Here is a 24,864-nt window from a genome sequence, read left to right on the forward strand (position 1 = left end):
TCCCTAAAGCGGTGATAGGATCACCTCGTAGAATCACCTTGGAAAGGCCACAAGAGGAGGGAGAGGGTCCCATCTGCTGTGGCTTTGGTCAAAGGCAGGCATGATGAGTACTTGAGGTAAGTTCACACAATCTACGGGCTGGAACTCCATGGTAACCACCTCCACATGGCCCCTTCTTAAGTCCTAGAGACTCTTTTCCTCCCTTCCACATCTTCATCTAATTTCAAATTATCCTTTCGTTGTTTTGTTTTGTTTGTTTGTTTTTCAAGAACTGGTTTCTCTGTGTGGCCTTAGCTGTCCTGGACTCGCTTTGTAGACCAGGCTGGCCTTGAACTCACAGAGATCCTCCTGCCTCTGCCTCCCTGAGTGCTGGGATTACAGGTGTGCACCACCACACCCAGCCAAATTACCCATTCTTGAATCCAAGAATCTATCTGTCTACCCACTCATCCATCCATCCATCCATCCATCCTTCCATCCATCCATCCATCCATCCTTTCTTCCATTCAATTATAGTCCAGATCTTGCATATGCTGTAACCATGACAAGCAAAAATGAAGTAAATGTCTCTATTTGGATATCTTCTTTTGAAATATGTTTATTTCACTTTTTTCTAACAGTAATATAGAAACAAATAATCATAAAAATAAAACTGTAAATTGTCCATTGATTATGTAATAGCACTTGGTATTTCTACAGGGGTAGATCTTGGATGAGGCCCTCTAGGCCTCTGTGATTGCTACTGAGCCCATGAAGGCATTGGACATGACCCTGTGGCAGCACAGTGGATATTTCGCGTCTCACCTGAGGCAGGGGGTCGTGGGGCGCGGGGCATGGAAATGGCTAATGAGGAAACAGCAAACAGGACTGTGTACACTTAATAAGCCAGGTAGCTGGCTGTGGAAGGCTGCTAATGTCACCACTGACCTAAAGATATCTCTGCAGGGATTGTACAGTCACAAGGAACAGTTAATGATTACATCCCACCATGCAAGGCAGGGAGCTAGCAGGTGCTAGGCTGCGTGTAAGGAAACAAAAGAGTGTTCCCTTCCACTTGCTTCATCCCCTTCCCACCTCCCCTCCTCATCCCAGAATAAGAGTCTCTTGGGATGAACAACTTAAGCTGAGACACCTAACCTAGTCAAACCCATTCCTAGGACAAGGTTTCCTCAGAGAACAAAAGCAGGAAGAAGATGCTGGGTTGGCCGAGCACAAATTGTTCGACCACATCCTTAGTTACTGAGACCACATTCAATCTGGTCACTCTGCTTTGTTTTAAACTAACGTGTTTCAGCTACTGTAGTGACCGATGTAAAATGACTGTAAAAAAACAAGACAAAACAAAAATTCCTTTTTTAAAAATGTTTTTGAGATATAGTCTCAATGTAGCCCAGGCTGGCCTGGAGAACTTGCTATGAATGGTAGGCTAGTCTTGAACTCCTGATCTCCCTCCCTCCATTCCTGGGTGTGGAGACTAAAGATGTGTACTGCCAAGCCTGGCTAATGATTCATTTCTTACAATCAGTTTGACACTGTTTTTAGAACACAGGGTGGGCCTTCCTTATTTCATGTGTGTTCTCTGTGACACGCTGTGTGAGTATCAGCTAGAGGGTGGCTAGACGCAGGAGGTAAAGGCCTCCTGGGACTTGGTAGTCTTTGTGTAGTAAGGAAGGGACTAGGGTCAAGGCCTCTGGACCTCAGGGCTCTTAAGAAATCTTGGCTACCTTGTTCTACCTTTAGAGAAAGAAACACAAACCCGCTGGCTCTTTGAAACCATAAGGAAGAGACCATTCAGTTATCTTGCCATTCCTGCTTCTCCCTGGGTGTGTTGTAGCGTGGGTGGACACAGCCCGTGGGGATTATCAGGAGGAGGAAACATTATATACAGACAACGGTCAGTGTAGACTGCAGGCCTATGACCAGTGAGACGTGCCAAGGCTGTCATCTGGGCATATGCTCTTCCCTCCCAATACCCTTGATTGACATGTGAGATGAACGAGTTTGGGCCGAGAGAGAGGGGAGAGAGAAATTGGCAACGTGTGCGATTGGCCATCAGGACCATGTTTTGCAGTTCAAGTTCACTGGCAAGGAGAAAGAACAGTCTAGGCCTGACTCACAACGACTTCACCCCTTAATATTCTACAGCCACTAAGCATCTGGGTAAATAGAGGGAAGCCATTCTCTTTCCTGGCTTCACTTTGCCCCTCTGCTAATGAGCAGGCCTCACTAGACACACCCAGTGTCTGAGAACCTTGTATTAACAGGATTACACGTGGCCAGGTGGGCTGTACCAAGTCTTTCTTGAATTGATGAGCTTAACACTCTTACTGATCTCAAGCTTGCTGCTAGGGGAAAAAAAAAACCTTGAAAACTAAACTTCAAACTCTGCCTGGCTTACTCAACTGGTTCTCCATCTGGACAAGAATCAGACAGGTATTAATGAATTAGCAACACATTAGCTAACAGTCATGGGCAATTAAAATGCATTGCTTAGGTCAGGCCATCTTGGGAGAGGTTCAGGATGAGCTTCTGAGATCCCTGGGATCTTTGGTGTTGAGGATAAGGTGATACAGGTGACATCATCAGGTCCCACCAGGAGGTCTCCGTGATGTCCCCTATGGTAGCATTCACTTGTGGGAAATCTGTCTCCTATCTGCCTGGTTTAGTCACCAGTAGGTTGTTAGGTGCTCTCCTGGGGTTGTGGATGGCAGTGAAGTAACTGAAATGGTCGTGATGGGAGACAGCTGGGCATCGAGGTTGCTCCGCCAGGGGTATACAAGGTACACGTGTCACAGAGCAAGCTGGAAATAGCACGGCCTTCTAGCAGCAAGGCTGAAGTTCAGTGGGCAGGGATGTTGGTGGCCATCAAAGAGAAGCCTGCATTCCTGTGTGCCATCTTGTTATGCCTTTACATTTTCCTGTCCTAGCACACACATCCCTGCCCAGGTTGCTGAGTCACCTTCTTAAGGGCAATTAGAGCTAGGACTCACAGGGTAATAATAGCACATGAGAGATGGATACACCTTATATAATCTCATCTTCCCAGATTCCCTTGAGGAGAGCTTTCTGTAAAAACAAGCTTTGCGGGGAGGGGTCCCCTCTGGGGTACAACATCATAGCACCAGTGATTTTAGGACATAGGAGGGGATGGCCACGAGGATGCTGCTGAAACCCCTGCCTCACATAGTGTCTGCAGACTCTTTGGGTATTAAACATGAAGACCCAGGTATGCAAAGCTGAAGCCCCCCCCATCAGGTCCTGGGGCCTTTCAAGTCCCTAACTCGGCATCATGGAGACCCACTTTGGGTAACTTGGTCTGAGACCCCTCTTCCTCTCACCCCTGGCTCTGGTCCCCCCCTTCACCCCCAAGGCTTCTCAGCAGAGAGAGAACCTTCTGGTGTTGATGTTCATCTTGGTGACGCCAATGAGCTTGAGTGGTGTGGAGAGGCTGAAGGACGACGCCAGAGGGGAGTCGCAGAAGAGGTCGGACAGCTCATCCCGCTCCTCCAGCTCGAAGGCAGCATCATTGAGCATCCTCCTGTGCAGGCGGCAGGTCTGCTCGATCTTCAGCTTGCTGATGTCTCCACGGAGGCGCATGAGCTGCCTGGCCAGCTGCTGGTCCTGGAGCCGCATCTCTGCCTGGAGAGGGGCGGGGGGGGGGGGGGGGGGCGAGAGGCCAGACATGAGTCAGCAGGGCGCATTTGGCGGGTGCAGCTCCGTGAGCTCTGCTGAGGGCCCTCAGCAGTAGGAATCCTAACTGAAGTCATGGATCGTTTGCGGGTCCATCTGGCAGCAGGCGTACTTCCTGGCTCAGAGAGGTGACAAGACACTGCCATGGCATGGGAAAGTGTTATTGCCCAACGAAGCCTTGTGCCAGGCTAGCAACTATGTTTAATCTTTCTCCGCGCCAGTCCCGCCTTAATGTCACTTCCAGTTCATTCCCACCCATTGGTGTTCAGGGTGGGAGGTTCAGGCGGAGTGAGACTGCAGAGGAGTAACAGACCCCAGGTCCTAGGTGGGAAGGAGAGATGTGATGGGCAGGACAGAGGGGAGCTTTCTGCTGTGACATCCCGATCACGTATGTGGGCTGCCATAACGTGCTGTAGTTATCATTTGAAAGTTCATACATTTTACAGTGTATTGTGATCACGTCCATCTACTACCTCCCTCCAACTCTCCCTAGAGCCCTCCCACTCTTCCAATTCATGTCCTCCTGTGTGTGTGTGTGTGTGTGTGTGTGTGTGTGTGTGTTCGTGTAATTAATAACCCTGATTGCAGTTAGCGCTGTCCATCCATATGCACATGGGCTTTGGCCATCTACCAGGGCATGCGATATTAAAGAGGAATGATTCCCCCTCACTCTGCAGCCTGCTAATTTTTCCTTTCATCATATCTCTTGCAATGACTCACTGATCTATGTTTTTAAATAAAGGCTCCTAAGAGCCAATCATAAAATGGAGCTGATAGTTATAAGCCGTTTTACTATGACTGAGGCGCCACTAACACACTAGAGTTAATCCTTACGAACGCCTGTGGAGTAAACTTCTTGTTTTGCCACAAGTCGCAGATGGGAAGGTTAGAGTCAACTGTCAAAAAGGCCCTTGGTGATAAACCTGGGAGCGAAGCTCGACCATGGGTACACGCAGGCTGACAACTCCGTTCTGCCTCTTAGGTAGAGTGGAGCCTAGCGTACAGAGCTGATTAATGCCTGGGGACCCTGTAGAGGGTTTATGATGTGCTCAGCATCTCTGTGTATCTCTGTTTCCTGTTAAGAAAAGGGTGTGCTGAGAACAACTCCCAGCAGCCCTTTTCAAAAGCTGTCCCTACACCAAGCCCTGCCGGCACCTCGCAGCCTCCCCGAGGTAACGGCAGTGAAGGTCTATATTCTGCAAGTCAGGACACTGGAGCTTGGAGGGCTCCAAGGTGTCTCTCAGCTTCACAGCTGTGACTTGACAGAGAAGGAATGCAGCTGTTACCTCACTAGGCTTCACGGGCAGCAGTTTCCCATTAGCAAAAGCTCTGTCACTAAGACAGGCCACCAGCTGTTCCTACTTGACCTTAGGGCCAGTTCCAGCCTGTCATTTACTCTGCCCACGCCTGCAAGTGGCTATTGTTTCAGTATCTCTGTGTCCTCAGACTCTTCCCTGTAGCCTTCCAGGTGCACAGGAACCAAAGGAGCCCCCCTCCCAAAACACACACACACACACACACACACACACACACACACACACACACACACACACACACACACACACGTACCCTATGGTTATGCAAATGAATGCAAATATTTTCACTTTCTCCATTGGGTTTGGAATACAGAGCAATTGCCCTTGAAGAAAATTAGTGAGCATTCAGTCCCTCTCTCCCCCCCCTTTCTCTCTCTCTCTCTCTCTCTCTCTCTCTCTCTCTCTCTCTCTCTCTCTCACACACACACACACACACACACACACACATACACACTACATAAATACATCAATAAATTTTTTTCTTAAATGTGAAAGGCTAAGACTCCAAACTTTAAAAAAAAAAAAGTAAGATCTACATAATATGTCTCCTCTTGGTCCTTTTGAAGCACACAGTCCAGCAGTGTTAAGGACATGCATGGCCGAGCAACCATTGCCCCGACCCATCTCCAGAATTTTTCCATAGTTCTCAACTAAAATATGTGCTCATTAAAAAAAGAATTGCCATATCCTCCCTCCATCCACTGCCTGGCTCTATGAACCAGATGAGTCCCCCCCTCCTCCCACATGAGCAGGATCATACTGTGTTTGTGCTCACGTAAGGGGTTTATTTCATTTCCCATCATGCTCTCTGAGTTCATATGGCTAAATTCCCTTAGCAATGCCGAAAGGACACAGGTCACTGTGGATAACATGAATGGCAAGATCTGTACCCTGGCTCTCTGACTCCCTGCACGTGACCTGGGCTGTTTCCCTTACTCCCCCTCCAGACCCCTCCCCTCCCCTGACCCCCGACCCCAGGCCAAAGGCATCATATTTATCTGTCTTACAGATGAGGAAACTAACTCAGGCCTAGCCCTCCTGGGAATGGTGGCATTCTGATCCCATCTGGGTCATGCAGTGGCTCTCCCAGGATCTGGAGGCAGCAGACTTCTGGGGGAGACCCTACTGCACGGAGGGCCCCTCTCCAGCTGGCCAAACCAGTCACTGATGCTTCCTGAACTAACGTCTCCAAGAAGAGGTCTCCAGACCAGACAAGAAGCCTTACATGGAGGCCGCACTGGCTGAATGCAGGGCGGTAGCTACTCATGGCCAAGTACTTCCCTCTAGGCCAGCGTGGGACTCTCGGGAGCACCTAGGCTGGGACACTGGTCCTAGACTTCAGCCTAGGGGACTCAATTCAGCATAGGTCAAATGCTGTCCTCTAAAGCTAGGTGTAGAATAATGTACTGGTTTTCCATCCCTGCCTCAGGGTGGCTTGCCCTCCTTCTGGGGAGACAGGCACAGGCTGGATTCAGGGGTGTGGTCTGTTCTTCCAGTAATCCCATAATCTGGGCACAGTGCTTGCTGAAAGGGTTGAGATGCCACTGTTCAGGGTTAGGGTTAGGGTTAGGGGTTAGGGTTAGGGTTAGGGTTAGGGTTAGGGTTAGGGTTAGGGGTTAGGGTTAGGGTTAGGGTTAGGGTTAGGGTTAGGGTTAGGGTTAGGGTTAGGGTTTCGGAGGATCGTAGGGAGAGGGTCTCCAGGGACCTGAGGTGAGAGAGCCAGTACTGTTGTTCAAACTCCTCTGCTGCCCAAAGACACTGGTGATGTTGAGGCCTGTTTCTTCAGGTAGATGGCAAACCCTCAAGGGTAGGATTAGTTAACTAAACAGTAATTACAGGGCTCTGAAAAAAAAAAAGGGCGAGATTTCCTGACTTTGGAGCCCACTGTAGAGTGAGGAGAGGCTGAGGGGGGAGATGAAAGAAGAAAGCCTGAGAGGAGAGGCCGCTGGGAGAATCGAGAAGAGAAAGCTCTCAGGTAAAAATGCGCCCCAGTTTACCAGGAAAAGATCACACCAAGAGCTTCCCTTGAGGAGAACAGTAGAGCTCACACTTACTCTACGAGGGGTGGGATATGACAATGAAGGCCGCAGAAATCACCCGGATGTCGCGAATAAGCGCAGCGGTTACCATATGACCAGGAGTCTCACCCACAACAGCTGGAGGCAAGGACCCCAACTGCACACCCCAACTGCAAGACAGATGGGCGCATCCTATCCTCCTTAGCAAGGAGGAGACTGGACATTTGTCACACATGCATAAACCTTGGGGGGCATTATGCTAAGTGACATTAGCCAGCTACAAATGGACAAACATGTGACCCGCCTATGCGAAAGCAGCTGGAATAATCACACTCTGAGCTGCCGGGCAACAGAAAAGGTTTTGCAAGGGTGTGGAGACTGGCGATCGGTGTTCAAAAGTCAGCACTGATAGAAAGAGAATATCAAGGTGAAAGGTATGTGTCTAGTCCCTAAGTCTGGGGCTCCTGGGGATGCTGTCTCAGTCTCTGATGGATGCTGGAAAGAAGTGGGTGTGAGGACCAGGAACTATCTCAGCACGTGTGAAGGGGCAGGGCGCATTCCATTTCCACATGGTTGGGCAGCCGAGACCTAATTCTTGAGGCTTGCAAACAGTCTTTGTATTCTGCCCGGGTGTTTGCCTAGCTTCACTCAAAGGTCAGCCATTGTTATAATCAGATATGTACAATGTCAGCCATTGTTATAATCAGTATTGTGTTGGAGTCTGTGTAGAGCCAGAACAATGCGGCACGCTTTAACCTTAGTTTTACCCCTAGGAATGGCGGACTGATGAGGGTGGAAGGAGGCAGGTGGTACGGGTTAGGTGTCTTGCTCAATGGAAACCTGAGTTTCTGGGAACCGGTAGAAGGAAAAACTCAAAGGTTCCCAGAAGCAGGCTCCACAGTGTGAACTGGTGTCCAGGGGAGCTGTGGACTCAGGTGGAGGTGGGCGGTTCCTGGAGAGGAGGTAGCTGCAGGTGGGAGTGGCCTCTCCCCACAGTAGGGGACGGCCCTGTGATCTGTAGCCCAGCGGCCTGCAGCCTGTGGGCTGGACAGGTGGCAACCTGGCTCCAGTCCCCTGGATTGCTTCAGTAGGAAGGAGGGCACCTGTTCTATTGCCTCCTCTGTTGGACCTGGTCTCCTTCCTGGGCCCGTATGGATTGGGAAGGGTCAGACCAGAGACCAGGGCTAGGAAGAGCGCCCAGGGCCCTACAAGCCCTCCTGGGGACTTCCTGACAAGTGTGAAGCTCTAAAGATGTGATGAGGGTTTCAAGTTTTCATACCTGAGGGTCCCCAGACAAACTGTTTCCTTCTCTATGAGAGGCTGGACTTTCAGAGCTACCAGGGGCTCTGGCTTCCAGTCCCCAAATAGCCCATTATTAGGGTGAACATCTCTGGGCAGGTGTGAGCCCTTTGTAGACAAGGGGAAAGGATAGCGGCCCCCTACCCTCTCTCCCCTACGTCATCAGCACCTGGTGTGTGAAGGGGGGCGGTGTGCCTGGAAGGGGCACCCAACAGAGAGAAGCAGGAGACGTGAGGAAGTGAGGATGGGTGGGGACCTGAGTTGACATCTCTCACAAGACGACAGTAGCAGGAACATTTAGGAAAAGATGGGGGCGATGCAAATCAGAAGGGCAGCAAAACTGGGTATGAGGCCACACACCAGTGACTGCAGCCTGTAGGAGGCAGAGACCGGCAGAACACCAGCTCAAGCCTGGCCTGGGAGGTGTTAGAAATTCTGGCGAGCCTGAGATGTAGGGTGAGACCCTGTTTCAAACAAACAAACAAACAAACAAACAAACATCCCCAGCAAGACACCTACTCACCTGTTAAAAGAGACAGGAAGTAGAAAGGCTGGTAAAGGCATAAGGCAGAGCCACAAACACATACACAGACACACAGACACACAGACAAGACAGACAGACAGACAGGCAGGCAGACAGACAGACAGACAGACAGACACACACACACACACACACACACACACACACACACTGAACTATCTTGACTGCCTGAGCAGTTAATGTAGTTCCATATTTACTGAAGGACTGTCCACTATAGCCAAGACATGGAATTGACCAGGATGCCCACCAATGGATGAATGACGTTTAAAAATGCAATTTATTATCCCACCTTAAAACTGTGAAACCTTCATGTGAAACCAGCAATGTGGACAGAACCAGATAACACATTGTGTTAAGTAAAATAAGCCAGGCATAGAAAGACAAAAACCACATGTTCTTACTCATTAGTGAAAGCTGATAAAGTTGAACACTAGAGACCCCTGAAGGCTGGAAGGTGATGGGGAAATAGAGAAAAGATTTGGCAATGGGCATCAAGACAGGGAAAATCCATTCTACTACTCTTCTGGTAGCACTGGGGATTGAACCTATGACCTCAGGAATGAGAGATAAACACTCTACCACTGCAGTACAGCCCTAGCCCAGTTCTATTAGTCTGATGATACCCAGATAACTAGTCTATAACAATTTAGTATGTATTTCAGAATAACTCAAGGAGGAGTGTTCCCACCACAGAAGGGGTAGTGGAAATGCTCATTTTGATTCGACCACCACAAACACACTGTATCTAGTTATACTACCACACCCCATAAGAGGTCCACACATATTGATTTAAATATATATTTAATATATAATATATATTATGATATATTATATATAATATATAATATAAATCATATGTACACATGTTGATTTAGATATGTATTTAATATATAATATATATGTCAGAAAGGGATTATCCATCCTAAAGACGTGCTTAGACTTAATTAACCCTTTTGATACCTGAGATCACCATGGCTGGCCTGTGTATAAGCATAAGACCCCTCCTCATACACAGTGAAAAAATTAAATTCTTGGAAGGAGGGTAAAACGAAGTTGACTTTGGAGAAGAGCACAGCCATGTGCCAGGAGTTGAGAGGATTTGTTGAGTAAGCAGAAGGCACCTTCATGCTTACTGACTGAATGAACAGTGGATGAGGCAGCCATTTGGAGTGTGTGCTCTGAGGCTGGGCCGATAGGAGTTCAAATCCCCATGTTGATAAGTAGCTCTCTCACCTGTAACACACGGGCAATGCTATCAAGAGTGCTGTGAGCATGGAGTGTTGTGCCTGGAGGGAGCACACACAGCACTGACTCTGGCCTTTGGTTACCTTCTTTATTTTCCTTTCTCAACACCCTGACAGGTAGGTACTTGTCACCTCCGTTTTACGGTGACAAATTAGGGAGGACTAGGTACACTGCTTGTAGGATGTAGTAGAAGGGACCATAAGTCTAATCTAGTTACAGATGGATGCTTTTTCCACCCCACCCATGACCAGTTATTGGGCCAGCTGCTTTACCGTCAGCTGTGGGTGCTCAAGAAAATCCCCAAACCGCTCCAGGTTTATAGCATGGACTTCCCTAAAGGCCTGGAGGGACCTGTCCTACACAAATGTCCTGGGTGCTCTCCCCTCTGCTAAGCAGGACTCCACCTGCGGGTCCCTGGATGATGTCTGCCTTCTCTCGAGGGAGCTATCTATGAACTCCAGAGCCCATCTCACCTACCTCAGCTCCACAGCCCAGCCTCCCAAGGTCTTCATCTTACTACAGGGATGAGGTGTGATGGGAAAATCCCCTCTGGCCTCCTGTGGTTGTCCTGCGCTATGCCTCTGTTGAGCTGCAGCCCACAGGCTCCTCTGTTTCCTTCTGGACACTGCATGGGAGAAGGAAGAACTGTGGGCAAAGCCTCGGGCTGGGGCCAGCTTCGTCCTCAAAGCCCTCAGGTCCAGAGGCATGTTTGGGGATGGAAGGCCTTAGCTCTCTCATCTTGTTCTAGCCGACTCCCATCTGCAGCCTGCAGGGTGAGGCACGCGTTCCAACTACAGTGGCTAGACAAAGGAACCCAATTCTTTTCTTTCTTTAACCTTTTATTTTTAGTAGGCCTTTTCTCTTTGAGTACACACACACACACACACACACACACACACACACACACAGAGAGAGAGAGAGAGAGAGAGAGAGAGAGAGAGTGTTTCTATTTTATAAATTTCTGGAAATTATGGAAAAATAGAAACAATGACATTACTAAGAAGAAATGAATATCTGATGTCTTTCACCTCCTGTTCCTTTATCTGTAAATTCTCTTATTTATTTGTTGTTTGTTTTGAGACAGTCTTGCTGGGTATCCCTGGCTGGCCTGGCACTCTCTAAGTAGCTCAAGCTGGATTCAAAATAAAAGTTTTCCTGTCCTCTACAGATTCAGTGCCTTCCCAGATGAAGAGTCTGTTATTCATGGGTAGAAGAGACCAAGCTTGGGCATTACGCAGAGAACCATCTGGGCTCTGATGAATCAAGGCCAACTCTGGCTGACTGGCTCAGAGCATTTTATCCCCTTCACCTGAGACACAAAGGTCCCAGCTACGTGTTCTGAGGTGTGGCTTGCAACCCTGTGGGGCCTAGAGCATTCTCTTCTGAATCCAGGAGGCTTTGAATGCAAGCCTTTGACAGCATGTGGTCCACGACATCAACATGTGGTAGGCCTCTGAAACAGGAAAGACTCCTGGCCCCTGAGTCAGGTGAGTACCATTCTACCAGGCTTAGCCAGATCCTTGGCTGTCAGTTAACCCCTCAGTCTTCTCCTTTGTAAAGTGGGAGGATCAAACAGTCCAAGCTTCTGGGAACCCTCCATGAACGTGCTCTGGGACCTTAGAGACCTCTCTCCCAGCATTACCATTCGCCTCCACACCACACAGTGAGCTGATCTGTCATCTGGCTGGGTGTCCAGCAGATAAGGATCACGGGAGCTGGTGTCATACATGCCGGAGCTGTGTGCTGGCCAAAATTTACCACTGAGAACTCCGGCTGGTGATCTAGCTGAGGCCACAGGACGCCACGAGAACCTGGGTCTCCGGGCGGCTGGTGGCTCTGACACACAGGCCCTGCCTGATTAGCACCTGTCAGCTTTCTTCTTGTTTTCTAACAACTATAAACACCTTCTGCCTGCAGGGACCAAACACCTGCAGGAAACTAACAGACAGTGTGGGTGCAATGGCTTCTCGGGTTCTCACCACAGAGTGCATCAGGAGCCTGGGAGATTAAGGCTTTTGCTTTTGTCTGCCCCTCACAGAGCAGAAGGTGTTCTGGACCCTGCTCCTTTTCTTTCTTTTTATTGTTTTTGTTTTTTGGGTTTGTTTGTTGGTTAGTTTGTGTTTTGGTTTCTTTGAGACAGGTTTCTCTGTGTAGCCTTGGCTGTCTTGGACTTGCTTTGTAGACCAGGCTGGCCTCGAACTCACAGAGATCCACTTGCCTCTCCCTCCCTGAGGGCTGGGACTGCAGGTGTGCGCCACCACTCTAGGCCCTGTTTCTTACCTCCTTGGCTGTCAAGGGCACTCCTGAGCAGGACCACGGAAACAAGACAGAAGGCAGGCGACCGGCCGTGACACGTGACTGGTAGGAGCTGAGGACTCCTGCTGCCCAGAGCCATGGCCTTCCAGAACTGCCACCACCTCATCCCAGACCACCCCCACTAGGCTACCTTCACTGCAGGGGCAGTGACCTTCTGGTAAGCAGAGCAGTCTAGCATCAGCAAAGGATCACAATGGCTATTTTCCAGGACCCTGAGAACAGTGAGTTTGTACCTCTGCCTGGGGGTGTCAGCTGACCCCAAACCGCCACCACGCACAGAGGCTACAGTTGCTAAAAGCTGGGTGGCGATATTATGGTCTCTAGATCTAGTTGGAGCATATGGCAGGACTTAGTTGGATATCATATATTTACAGTTTGAGAATCAAGGAATGCATGGAGACTCAAGATGGGTATCGAAAGAGCAAGAAAGGAGTCAGGAGATCAGATGGGGGACGTGGGGTGACCCCAAAGCTTAAGTGGTAGGCCCTGTTCCTGCCGTAACTGCTTCCATGTGGCCCAGGGCTCAGCCTGCAAAGTGTCAGAGTGAAGGAACTCAGTGCAGTGGTCCAGGAAGCGTACTCCTTCAGAGACGGCCTCAGGACCTTTGTGGATTTGCTTCCCAATATCCCCAGTGCATTAGCCAAGGCAAAGCCATTCTACTTTAGGTCGACAGGGATGTTGGCAGTAACACGCCATACCTTGGGGGTGAAAGCCAGGACAGACTGTCAGGAGGGAGCCTCCACCCCCTTCTGTGCTTTGGAAACCTGTCCAGATCCTGCAACCTCTCTCTCTGCTGGCCCTAGAGGAGGCAGGGGAGGGTAGACAATGTTTACTGTGCACAACTGCCTCCCTGGCTGTTTTAACTTCTCCCAGGAGGACCACAGATGGGATGGAGGTACACAGCCCTCTGCTAGGGCCAAAACTCCCATTAAAACTAAGGCCCGGTGGCAGAGGCCTAAAACTGCATCGGAGGCAGGAGAATGTCAAGTTCAAGACCTGCCAGGGCTATAGTGTGATTTCAAGGTCAATCTGTGCAACCTAGCCAGACCTTGACTCCAAAAGTGTAATAGGAGGAGGACCGGGGACAGAGTCCATGGAGGGGCACTCGCCTAACATGGGAAGGAAGGTCTCTAAATCCAATCCCCAGGACTATAGACAAGATTCCTTTGAGTTGAGTGTTGGCAGTGTGGAGGGGGGAAGCCCACATACTGACTAGAATTGCAGTCTGTTTCCTCAGACACGTGGGAGAAAGGCTGCATTCCCAAATGAGCAAATGCTCTGACAAATAAGCAAGGGCGATATGGGGGCAGGTACAGAGAAACCTTGATTCTGCATTTAAATAAACACAGCATAATAAAGTTTATGGAAACTACTTTCACTGGGGCTTTAAAAGTACATGGATATTAAAGGAACCTTCTTGATGGTGAACACAGGATAAATTAGGAAAAAAAAATAGCACTGAAACAGAGAGAAGAAAGTACCTCAAACACCTCAAACTGAGCTGCTTCTGGCTTCCAACTAGGTGTTTTACGAGCTGCCTTTGCTGGTGTCTGATCTTTGACAGGGTAGAATTGGGTACTGAAGCCGCTGTGGCCTCTGGTGTGTGTCGGGGGGGCCGCGTTGCTAAGCAGGTGGGGTTCCTGCACCACTGTGCCGGGGATGCCTAGTGATCAATGGCTTTGTGGGGTCAGGGACAGGACATGGAACTCAAGCCTGGGGACTCCAGGATCAGATCTGTCCCCTGAAGTCTCTTCACAGTCCCCCAGGTCTCTTGATTCCCTGTTACTCTAGATGTGGTATGGCACATGACACGTAGTGTCCCTTGGAATATTGGAAATCCCAAATCCCAGACCCTATCTCAGACCCTCAGAACATAACATTCATCCACAAAAGAGATGGAGGTGGGGGTGGGGGTGGGGGCTCTGTATGCACATTTGGAGCTCCAAGGCCAAATGGCTTTTCCAGCTGGGCCTTCCCCAGTCATTTTACCAGATTCCCTCCTGCATTTCCCAAGAGTGAGAGGGTTAAGTCTGAACTGTGGCTTATGTCACTTCCTAGTCAGGTTCACTGGCTCCCAGGAGCTTCATGGAGCTCATCTGTGCGGTGAGAGCGATGCCGCAAGTGCACGGGACCTTTATAAGACTGACCGGAACACAGTGGTCCTCATCCAGCCCGTGGAGGATGCTGTACTCTGCGGCAGCAGCTAACACTAGCATTGGCAAAGTGACCTGGTGGCCCAGGGCTCAAATGCCAGCTTCCTCATTCCCAGCCGCACACTCCTCTCTTGAGTCTTTTTTGGTCTTCTTGCAAATGAGAGTTTGGGAAGGCGGGGTCACATGACAATGAGAAGTGAGTAGCGTAAGTGAAGTGCCCCCCGGCACACAGTGAGCACAGTGACACATCTGCTGTCCTCATTCTCGTCAGTACCCACCCATGGTCACCCAGGAGAACTGAAAGCGTTACGCAGATATAAGGCACGTGACTAATGCACGTATTAATTGTGCCTGCACAAAACAGCCTTTGACAGCCAAATTAGTCCTAACCATGACTGTCTTGCCCTGGGATCCTGTAGTCTGAGTTACCTAAATATGGCTGGCCTCCCCTTCTTAGCCAGCAATCTGCGTAGGACACCATTGCCTCATTTGGTTTGATGTGTCTTGGCAGCGGGCATGAGTACTGCCCAGTAGCTCTCAAAGCCCTTAGCCTAGGCTGTGTGCTGCTTTAATCACACTTTATTTAATGGTTCGAGATGTTCAGCATCATAGCCTAGGTGTTCATTTCAATGGTCTGGGGATGTGGCAGGGGCTCTGGGATCTCGGCAAAGCTCCCATGGTACCTTCCTATCTACAGGGTGATGGGAGGTGCCTAGAAAGTTTGAAGGAAACCCCTACTGTTTTCCATTCACTCAGAGGAAAATTTTCTCTGCTCCCCACTCCAAAGGGGAGCCCACAAGGAATGTGAACTTATTTAAACAATGAACAACTCGGCTCCTAGAAGCAATAAACTCTCAAATGAACCCCAAACCAACAAATTGCATCCTTGGCTAATGGGAATATTTCTTGTTCCTATGTGAAAAACAGATCAAAGCAGGTTAGCCTCAGGAATTCAGGGTACAGCTCTCAGGGTCTGTCTCTGGCCCTGCATGCCTGCCTCTCTACCTCTCATACCATTGTGAGCACCCTGGGGTCACAGAGCAAGAATCCACAGGGGCCCTGTCTTCTGCCAAAGCAGAGAGCAAGCATACCCATGGTTGGCCCGAACAGCATACACAGTAGAATAGTACTTTCTGAGCAGTCTCAATGGCAACTAAAGAGGTAGCCAAATAACCAGATACCCAACCTCCTGAGCTGCTACCACCCTGAACCCCAGTGCTTTATTTTGGCCTATGAAGAATTTCAGGCCCCAGTGGAGAAACATCTTGCAGGACTCAGAAAAACAAACCAAGAAGGCCTCTGCTTTCCTGTCTGCCAGAGAGTTACCCCGGCAGTAGAAAGCAGCTTGCCCTGGACTGCTGGCTCCTTGGGAGTCAGATGGCCCTGTAGGTGATTCACGGAAAGCAAAGCAGCTAAAGCAGGGGTGGGCGTGGAGCTTGCTGGCTTTGTTTCAGGTCTGGCTCTGCTAAGAAGCCGCTGTTATTAGGGGAGCCTAGTGGTTTTCCTGGGGCAGGATGGACAATGCCCCACCTCCTTTCCCAGGATTTTTGCGGTGGCGGCGGTGAGAGGTTCTGGATGGGAATCTGTTTTGCTTGTGGGCAGTAAAAGGATCCAGCTGCTGCCCAGCTCAGCATCACTTTGCTCACTCATGCCATCTGGAATGCCTGACCCACCCTGACTTCTGGGCAGAGTCTTAGTCAACATCCTTTGCCAAAGCCTTCACCCCAGGCATCACCCGTCATATGTCCCCTTCTGGCAGCTCTCTTACACCTTGAACTGTTAAATCAGCGTTTCCCACGCTGCCGAGCCCCAGTACTTACAGCTAAGAACCCCACACTGAGAGCCCTTCCTAAAGCGAGTCACCCAGGGAGACCCACTATCCAGCTAGTGTCAACTCCCAGCTCAGGGAAAGAGGCCACTCGCTTGCTGAGTGAGTAGGTGGTCCTCAACCCTGTAGACAACTATGGTGGATGGGGGGAGAGGGTTTCAGAGAGAATTAAGTACAGGCAAACCCTGGGAATCCCCTGCATGTCCAGGAATAAGAGTAGGAGACTTTGACGCTGGCAGGGAAAGGGAGCAACACCTTAATGTGGGCTCGGATCCTTGGGTTAGCACTGGCTTCCTCTCTATCTTTAATTAGGGGCTGACTGGCCCAGACCCCATGTATCCGTTGAGAAATGAGATCTACCCTTCACCATAACAGCAAGATGAATGTGCAGATGAGAAACAAGCAGAGACCGGAGGACAAACATCGCACGGGAACACAGGCAAAGTCAGACAGAAAGAGGGAGGGAGGGAGGGAGGGAGCACGCCTGGCACACTTTCCACTGGACCTCTTGCAGGCCAGCTACTCACCAGTTCCTTTCTGAGCCAGGTTATAGCTTCATCGATACTCCGGAAGCCTTCCAGCTTGCCCGTGGTCAGTGGCCTGTCACCCCTGCTGGCACTCCTGGCAGGTGGGAGAAGCTCTCTGGGCTCCCTTAGAGGTATCAAAGGCTCTCCGCCTCCTCCACAGGCTCCCTGCTCCAAACTTGACTCTTGCTGGGCAGTTTGCCTTGGGAAAGGCCATGTCTGCTCCTCCAGCCTGGCCTGCCATTCCAGGTATGAGGGTCTTCGAGTCTCTAGCCTCAACTTCTCAGTGAGGGCCTTCAGGCTGAGGAGGTGGTCATCAGGAGGTACGGCTGCTGCCCCCGCCGGCTTGTCTTTCTCACCCACTTCTTCCACTTGGATCCGGGGCACAGACATTCTCTAAGTGTGCCCTGGTAGCCAGACATGAGAGTTGGGGGAGCTGGGGCACTCAGGAGGCTTCCTGGGTAGCAAGGTCAAGTCCTGCTCTTCAAAGGGCTCATACAGCTGTGGCCATGGCTCCCAAAGGCATCATTGGGATGGGAGTGAATCTTAAGGCTCGGCAGCACCTGGAGCCAAGCAAGGCTGTAAAGTGTGTCTCTCAGAGCAGCTGTGCAGCTCAGGGTCTATAATTTGTCCCGTAATCCCACGGGGGCCATGCTTTTCAGAAGGCAGGATCGGACAAGCAGCAGCAGCAGGAGTCTTTGGGACAGCCTCCTCCAATATCGCTCTATGCTTGCTGGATACGTGTGCAGGTCGGAGACGAACAAAGTGCCAGAAGTGGGCCTGTAGGAAGGAAAAAGAATCCTATTGGCCCTGGTCTCACTCCCCAAGAGGGAAACTGAGGTTCAGGAACAGGAGTTTTACTTGCCAGTTCTTGGCAAGAAATGAGGCGTTTTCACAGACCTCATGCTGAGCAATTGGTAAAACTGAACGGAGTTTCACTGTTTGTAAAACCACTCCATCTCTCTGAACCCATGGAAGTCCTTGCGGCAAGTTTAGAGGTTTGTTTTAACACCCAATTCACAAAGGAAGAACCCTCGTCTCCGAGAAGCTAAGTGACTCACCAAGTTAGATCCCTCAGCAACAAATCAGGGGACAAGGTCAGCTGGTCTGGATCTCAGGGCACAGGTCTCTCCTCTGGGCAGGTCCTCAGAGGCAGCCGACAGACCAAGTAGGATCCTGCAGGGACTCAGGACAGGTATCTACTGCCCCTGGCCACCATCCACAGCCCCACCCTCCATCCACACTCAGCTTCCGGCTCCAACAACAACACCTGACCTCACCTCTTCAGAGAAAGCAAACACATCAGAAGCTGCCAGTTGGAGGCTGGGCTGCGAAGCTCACTCTTTTGGAAAGCCATTTCTCACTTTTACCTAGAGTGCCCACAGGGCAGCAGCACCTTGCAAGGGATCCAGCTAATGTATGCTCTGAGCTGATCACCACGGCTCTAGCAAAGGGTATAAGGCAAGACTCAGTCCATCCCACCAAGGTGTAGGTAGAAACGCAGCAGAGTTAGAAACAGGCCCGAGGCCCCACGCTTTAGCATCTCATGCACAAGGAGATCAGGGCAAGGGCAGATCAGAGTGGGAGGCACGTGACTTGAACTTGGGTTTGGACATACTTCTGTTGAGCTCTAAGCAGGAATGAACTAGTGTGCAAACACATCCCAGGTGAGACTCAGAGGAAAAGCTATAGGCTCGGCTTCTTGGAGCACACGCTGTCCTTGGGTGGAAAAAGAGGGAAGAAATAGAGATGGTTGTGGACTTGTATGTGTTTTAATCCCCCGCCTTCATGGTGACACAAAGTGGTCATGGTCATGCTGCCCTCACACAGGCACTATCTCCACCCTGATGATGACTTGATTCCTATTTCCATACATTTTCTATTCGAGGACACACCGTTGTTACGTCATACAAGCTCAGCCTTCTTCCCGTGAGTGAGTGGGGTCCACTTGGGATGTGGCCGTGTTTCTTAGTGAATGGATGGGATACGATTGTCTTTCTGCATACTGAAATGTATGAAACTGTTTCCAAATTTTAGGGATCGTGAATAAAATCAGTATAAAAAGGAAAAGGAGAAGAAAAAAAAAAAAACAAACCCTGCTCAAAGAAAAATTGGTTCAGGTGACCATGACAGGAACTGGGAGCTGATGGAGGTGAGGACTGAGAAAATCAAGATGGGGGGAAGTGTGGGAGCAAACTGGCAGGCTGGGCCACTGAGGGGTTCTTCTTGACAGACACTCAAGAAGGTGAGAACAGAGCTTTCTGCTCAGGACCACTCCTTCAAGCCTAGGCTGTGAGGAGAGCTAACCGTCCCCAGGCCCTAAGCTTACTCCCATTGGGGGTCACAAGGCAATGAGGAAAAGCATTCCCCCCCTAGACAGCAGAGAAGCCCAGTTTCATTTCTTGCCTTCTTTGGGCAGATAATGGTACCTTGAGGATCACTGGCCCCTCCCAGGGATTTTGAGCTCATCCCCCAGCAGCCCCCTCGGCTTCCCGGAAGCTCCAAGTGCATAGCCAGAAAACCTTCTTTAGAGACGCTGAGCTTGGCATCTGAGCCTAGCTCCAGGCTGTCAGGCTCGATGAGCCTCAGTCTGGCTTTCTGTTAAGAGGGGTTGATAGTGGCCTGGGGAGCACTGTCTGCTCTTCCAGAGGTTCTGAGTTCAATTCCCAGCAACCACATGGTGGCTCACAACCATCTATAACGTGATCTAATGCCCTGTTCTGGCCTGCAGGCATACACACAGGCAGAGCACTGTATGCATAATAAATAAATAAATCTTGAAAGGGGGTGGGGGGGGGATGAATACTATCTATCGCTTCACATATTCTCTCTGACTGTTAGCATGCTTGGACTCTCCTGATATTCTGGCCCTGCAGACTCTCATGATGGCCTCCCAAGTGTGAAAACCTGGGAGTGGCTTTCCGGCGCCTGCTGTCTGCATTTCATGCTGAGGTGCTCAGCCTTCATTCTGAGCACACCTGGAGCAGCTGAACCCCAGACAGCTTCCTTCCCCAGACAACGGAAGCTCTGGTACAGCCGGCAGAGCTTTTTGGTCAAAGTCCAATTTAGACAGGCTGATGTGCAGCTCCTACTCTTCAAATCCTGGGAGAGACAGCACAGAGGGGACGGACAGGCCTTCCTACTCCTGCACGCTTCTCTGCAGGGGGTGGCAGCCTGCAGGGTTAGGTAAGGGTCCCTATTTGAGTCTCACCGGGTGGCTTTGTTTTAATTACTGTTTCTGAATAGACTCGGAGAAGGCCTGGGCAAGTAGAGTTCAGTGAGCTGACTCGGCCTAGGGGAGCCTTTGATCTACTTCTTTCATGAAGTACGGGGTGTAGTTGGTCTCTTTAGGCTCACCCTAATCCAAGAGGCAAGGGAGAGAGTGGGTACTACAAAGTGGGGGAGCACAAAGAGGGGAAAAGTGAGGGAGGGGCTTCCACGAGCTGGCCACACAGTTGCCAGCTGGGACCTGGACACACAGAACCACGAGGTTCCAGCCTGTTTCTTTGTACCCAGCTAGCTCAGAGCCGGAAGACCACTGGAGAAGGAAGGCAATCCCATAATCCCACCAGGCTCGGGCATGCCTCCCGTAGCAGACACCCCGTTTGTAGCAGCGACAAGCCTTGCAGGTGTGCCAGCCTTTCGGAAGAAATGCTGTGTGGTCTTGGGGACCCACTCTGCACACAGGGCTGTTGTTCAAACATGCTCCCTGGCTTCTAGGCTAGCACAGGAGGCTTCGCCAGCTGTGAGCTAATTCCTCGGCTGGCTGGGGGAGGTGGGTGGGTACAGTTCCATCCCTCAGCCAACACCTTGTCTCATTATGAGCTAATTTGTTCATCCGGAAAAACCTTCAAGCTCACTTCCCCAATGGGCTCCTGGGCAAAGGAGGAAAGCTAGGGGTCTGTTGACTAATGCTCTCCCCAACTATTTCCACTGGGGCCCATCATTTCCTGTTCAGGAGATACAATCTAACACACACACATACACCCCCTCTCTGCCCGCACCCCCCTTAAATCCCATAACTTTGTACAGCTGTTTCTTCCCCCACTCCTTTCTCTACCTCAGTTCTCAGGGATTTGAGGCCCTTCTTCCGGGAGATTTCTTTAATCTTTGCTGGCTGAGTGCTGTGTTCTGGTAATGACAGGAACACAGGAAAACAGTGATGTCACCGGGAGATTAGCTAATCCTTACTCAGAGCAACAATACCAGGAGTCATTCTAAAAACCAAGCCTGGCCTAACACAGGATGCACAAATTACTGTCCCCATTGTACAGATGGGGAGACCGAAGCCCAGACAGATGTGATCATTTGCCTAAGGTCACAGAACTAGTCAACAGTGAAGTTGGGACTTGAGCCCTTGCTGTCTCTGTTTAGGCTATCACTTAATGGCTGGACTTCTTGCTCCTCTTAGACCATCATATTTACACCAGAATCTTCTTTTTATAAGATTTACTTATGCGTGTGTATGGGTGTTTTGTCTTCATGTATGTCTGGGCACTACCTGTGTGTAGTGACTGAGGAGTCCAGACAAGGCTGTCTTACCTCCAAGAAGTGGAGTTACAGACAGTTGTTAGCCACCATGTAGGTGCTGGGAGTTGAACCTGGGTCCTCTGGAAGAGCAGCCAGGCTCTTAACCACTGAGATATCTCTCCAGCCCCTACCAAGCCCTTCGTGCTGGTCTCACCTACCCCACTGTGATGTTCACAGTGTGACCCAGTACTTGGATCCTGGATCCGGAACTTAGCACAGTGCTGCCCTTCTGTAACCAATCCGGAACAAGTGGTCACATAGAGCAGACCCCTGTCTCTGTGGCCTGTGCTTGCTCATGTGTGTGTGCCAGCTGAATGCGCTCAGAGAAGCAGAGGTGCAGCTCCCGGGCTTCCTGTGCACATCGCCTCTATCCGTCCTCAGCAGCTGCCACACCTACCCCTTCCCTGCCCTGACTGGGAAGTGTCCCAACAAGAATATGTCTGACCCACTGTGTGCCTGGTCACAGAGGTCTTTAAAAGCCTCCTCCTGTCCCCTTCTCCAGGCAAATCAGGAACAGACTCGGCTTGGGCCCTGTCCTGAGGAAGAGAGAACTTTCTTGGTGCTCAGCATTGTATGGCGGCCATTTCCACTTGGTGGCTTCTCCTGCCTTCTGTCCTCCAGAGGGACCACTCCACTTTCCTTAGAGGAACCCCACCCCTCAGTTCCTAGGGCACTGGCATCCCCTTTCATGCCAGGAACAGTCACGTGACTTAACTGAGCTAATAAGCGAACTCCTTACCCCAAGCTGGCCTTCCTCCCAGCAGTCACTAGGGGCCTCTTGCTATCACAGAGAAAACATTTGCCCGTGTGTAACATCAAGCACACAAGACAGTTTGAGCCCCCCGCCCCAATTAGACCTTGTTAGAAGCCTGATTGTGGTGGAACACTGTTCTCTGGACAGGACAAGACTGCTGACCTTTTGAACTCTCAGCAGCTGACAGAACCCACAGAAGACCTACACAAGACTGGGCTCATTGGTAGTCTGTCAGGAGAGGGAGGAACTCATGAGGCCCACCTTTCCTGAGGCACATAAGCAATCAACAATTGCTAGTGGGTGGTGGCATTTTCTTCAACAGTGCGGAAGGAGCCTATGTTCTTACAGGTGACTCCAATTGTCACCTAACACCATTGGTTCACTAAGCTAGGCTTGGGTACATCATTTCTTTGATCCATCACTGGTTCCCCACCTGAGGTGAACAGACATTTGTTCGGTTACCCGTGACCTACAATGGAGGCTCTGATGCTAGAGTTCTTCAGAGTCTCCTCTGGGACCTCAGCTACTCCCCGCTGCACTCCCAACAGTTATAACCGGCTACCAGAAGCCCATAGTAAGGAAAGGAAGTAAAAGAACATGGCAAACGCTTGCTGGTATTGGCTTTTGTTTATTTCTATGCCATAAGCAAGCTTCTCCTTTGCTGTCTGCAGGGAGCTCCCATGTTGTGTGGAACCAGAGGCAGGCCAGACACCCGTTGTGTTTTTTGCTGGGACCACCAGACCAACCTCCCAGTCTCCTTCTTCTGCCAAGGCTCTGATTGCTATATTTAAGTATGTGACTTGAACTTGGCCAATCAGAGGCTCGGGCCTGGGCTCTGAATTTGGAGTGTGTGAGGCCCAGATGAAGAGCCAATGAGAATTCACATGTGGCCACCTAGGTGCCAGTCCCAAGACAGTTGTGAAATGCAGAGGTTTCTTAGCCAATGGTCTCTACTAAACAACCAGGGGCTGGCTCGGACTTCCGGTGCTGCCCTATGTCTGCCTGCTTTCTTCCTTCCTTGGCCTTTACCTCATCTCACTGCTTGTGGCTGCCCAATATCCCTACAACCACACTGCTTTCTGTTGCCTTGGCTACAGTAGGGGCTGTGCAGCTCACTTGTATGGGTGACAAATATAACCGAGAGCCAAGCAATGCCATGAAACGTTGTGACACCCAAAGGACTTCTTCTCCCACATGTCCATGTGTCCCTCAGACAGAGGCACCACCTGTGTTTGAGAAGTAACAGGATGAGCAGTAACAGGATGAGCAGCCACCCTCTTGATACATTTTTATGGAGTCTGTTGACATTCATAGTTGTTTCGTAATTTACAGTCAACAGCAAGCGGCACCTGGTGAGGACAGGGTGACAGTTTGCCATGTGTGCCTATTTATGCTTCCTCTAGCAGAAATGCCATCCAGGGGTCATTGTGAGGAAGATGACATGCTCTGGGCCTCCGCTAATGGGCTGCAGCAGGATGCTCAACTTGGGGCAAGCATTTGTATGCCTGCATGGCTGTTTGGCGATGAGCCTCTCTTGGGCTACCACAGCAAGGTGACAATCCCTGCTGTCACCTGGAAACTGTTTTTCTGCTGCCAGAAAGAGGTACAAGAACCCCAGTGCTTTGGGTTGATTTTACAGGTTGGAAACAGAAGACCTGTGTCACAAAACCCCAGCCCAGCGACACCAGCAAAAGACTATGATCTTCATTCAGGAAAAGAGGCACATTGTTTAGAACATAGGGACGAATGGGTACCCAGGCTCAGCACAGGCAGAAAATCAATGATGATAGTCCCCAGAGGGCTTTAACACAGTTGAACTTCAATTGTTCTGACTTTACAAGGTCCCCCCAATGCTGAAGAGGCACGTTCTTGGGAACAGGGTCCTGCTAGGGAGATCTGGAAGTTCTCTATCTTCCGCCACCTCCCCACTGATGCCTCACCTTACGCCTCAGACCAGGTATACAGATGCCTTCTAAGCGATTCTTTTCCTCACACCCCTGCATGTTTCTCTGGGGACTCCACAAGTTGTGACCCTTTATCTTCTACAGTGCGTCTTGGCTCCTGCCCTGGCAACTGTGCTACTAGGTATTATTTATGAACACCGCCGAACTTCTAACACCTATCAAGCCAGGCCCTCTGGGGAAGGAACATTTCATGAGCCTGAAGACCTGTGACTGCATACTTATCTCAACATATGGGGAAACTGAGGCACAGAGCTGAGAAAGAACTAGTAGGGTAAGGATTGGAGCTGGGTAGGTGTGGATAGGATGACGGTGGCAGGGTTGAGCTTGGGGCTCAACAGGACAAGGCTCATATACCTTCTGGCAGAAAACTGTTAGGAGACAGACAGCTCTGTCTCAGCTCTTGCAGTCCAGTGATGCTGTCCCCACCTTGAGGACCACCTTGACTGTGACTACATGCCACATGTATACAATAAGCAAGGTTGTGTCAGGTCTTCTAGACTACACAGTTGGGCAAAGTGAGTTGGGATCTGAGTGACCACCCTACAGCTGACGCTATCTTGGTGACAGTCTACACCTCCCACCACATTCCTTGGGGATGCTGCACTGTTTTCTAGAACACGCTATCTGGACAGGGCTGGCAACTTCCCTTCTGAGTCCCATCTATGTAGAAAACTTTCCATCAGTTA

At 50.3% G+C, this 24,864-nt stretch overlaps 1 protein-coding gene across 2 annotated transcripts in view; it reads right to left on the bottom strand.

The window, feature by feature from the left end:
• Nucleotides 1-580: 580 nt before the first annotated feature.
• The window catches only part of FAM167A (family with sequence similarity 167 member A), a 31,917-nt gene continuing 7,633 nt past the window's right edge, over nucleotides 581-24,864 (bottom strand). The window contains exons 1-3 of one of the 2 annotated variants that reach the window (XM_084767732.1): nucleotides 17,992-18,146; nucleotides 16,934-17,710; nucleotides 581-3,639 (exon numbers count right to left, since the gene is read on the bottom strand). In XM_084767732.1, coding sequence (XP_084623858.1) covers nucleotides 3,376-3,639; nucleotides 16,934-17,323 — 654 coding nt within the window. In that variant the 5' untranslated portion in view covers nucleotides 17,324-17,710; nucleotides 17,992-18,146 and the 3' untranslated portion in view covers nucleotides 581-3,375. Of the gene's footprint in view, nucleotides 3,640-16,933; nucleotides 17,711-17,991; nucleotides 18,147-24,864 lie in introns of those variants that run through there. The other variant, XM_084767731.1, reaches the window with a different exon arrangement.

The sequence above is a fragment of the Acomys minous genome (genome assembly GCF_964271855.1).
Source record: "Acomys minous genome assembly, chromosome: 18".
NCBI classification, from domain to species: Eukaryota; Metazoa; Chordata; class Mammalia; order Rodentia; family Muridae; genus Acomys; species Acomys minous.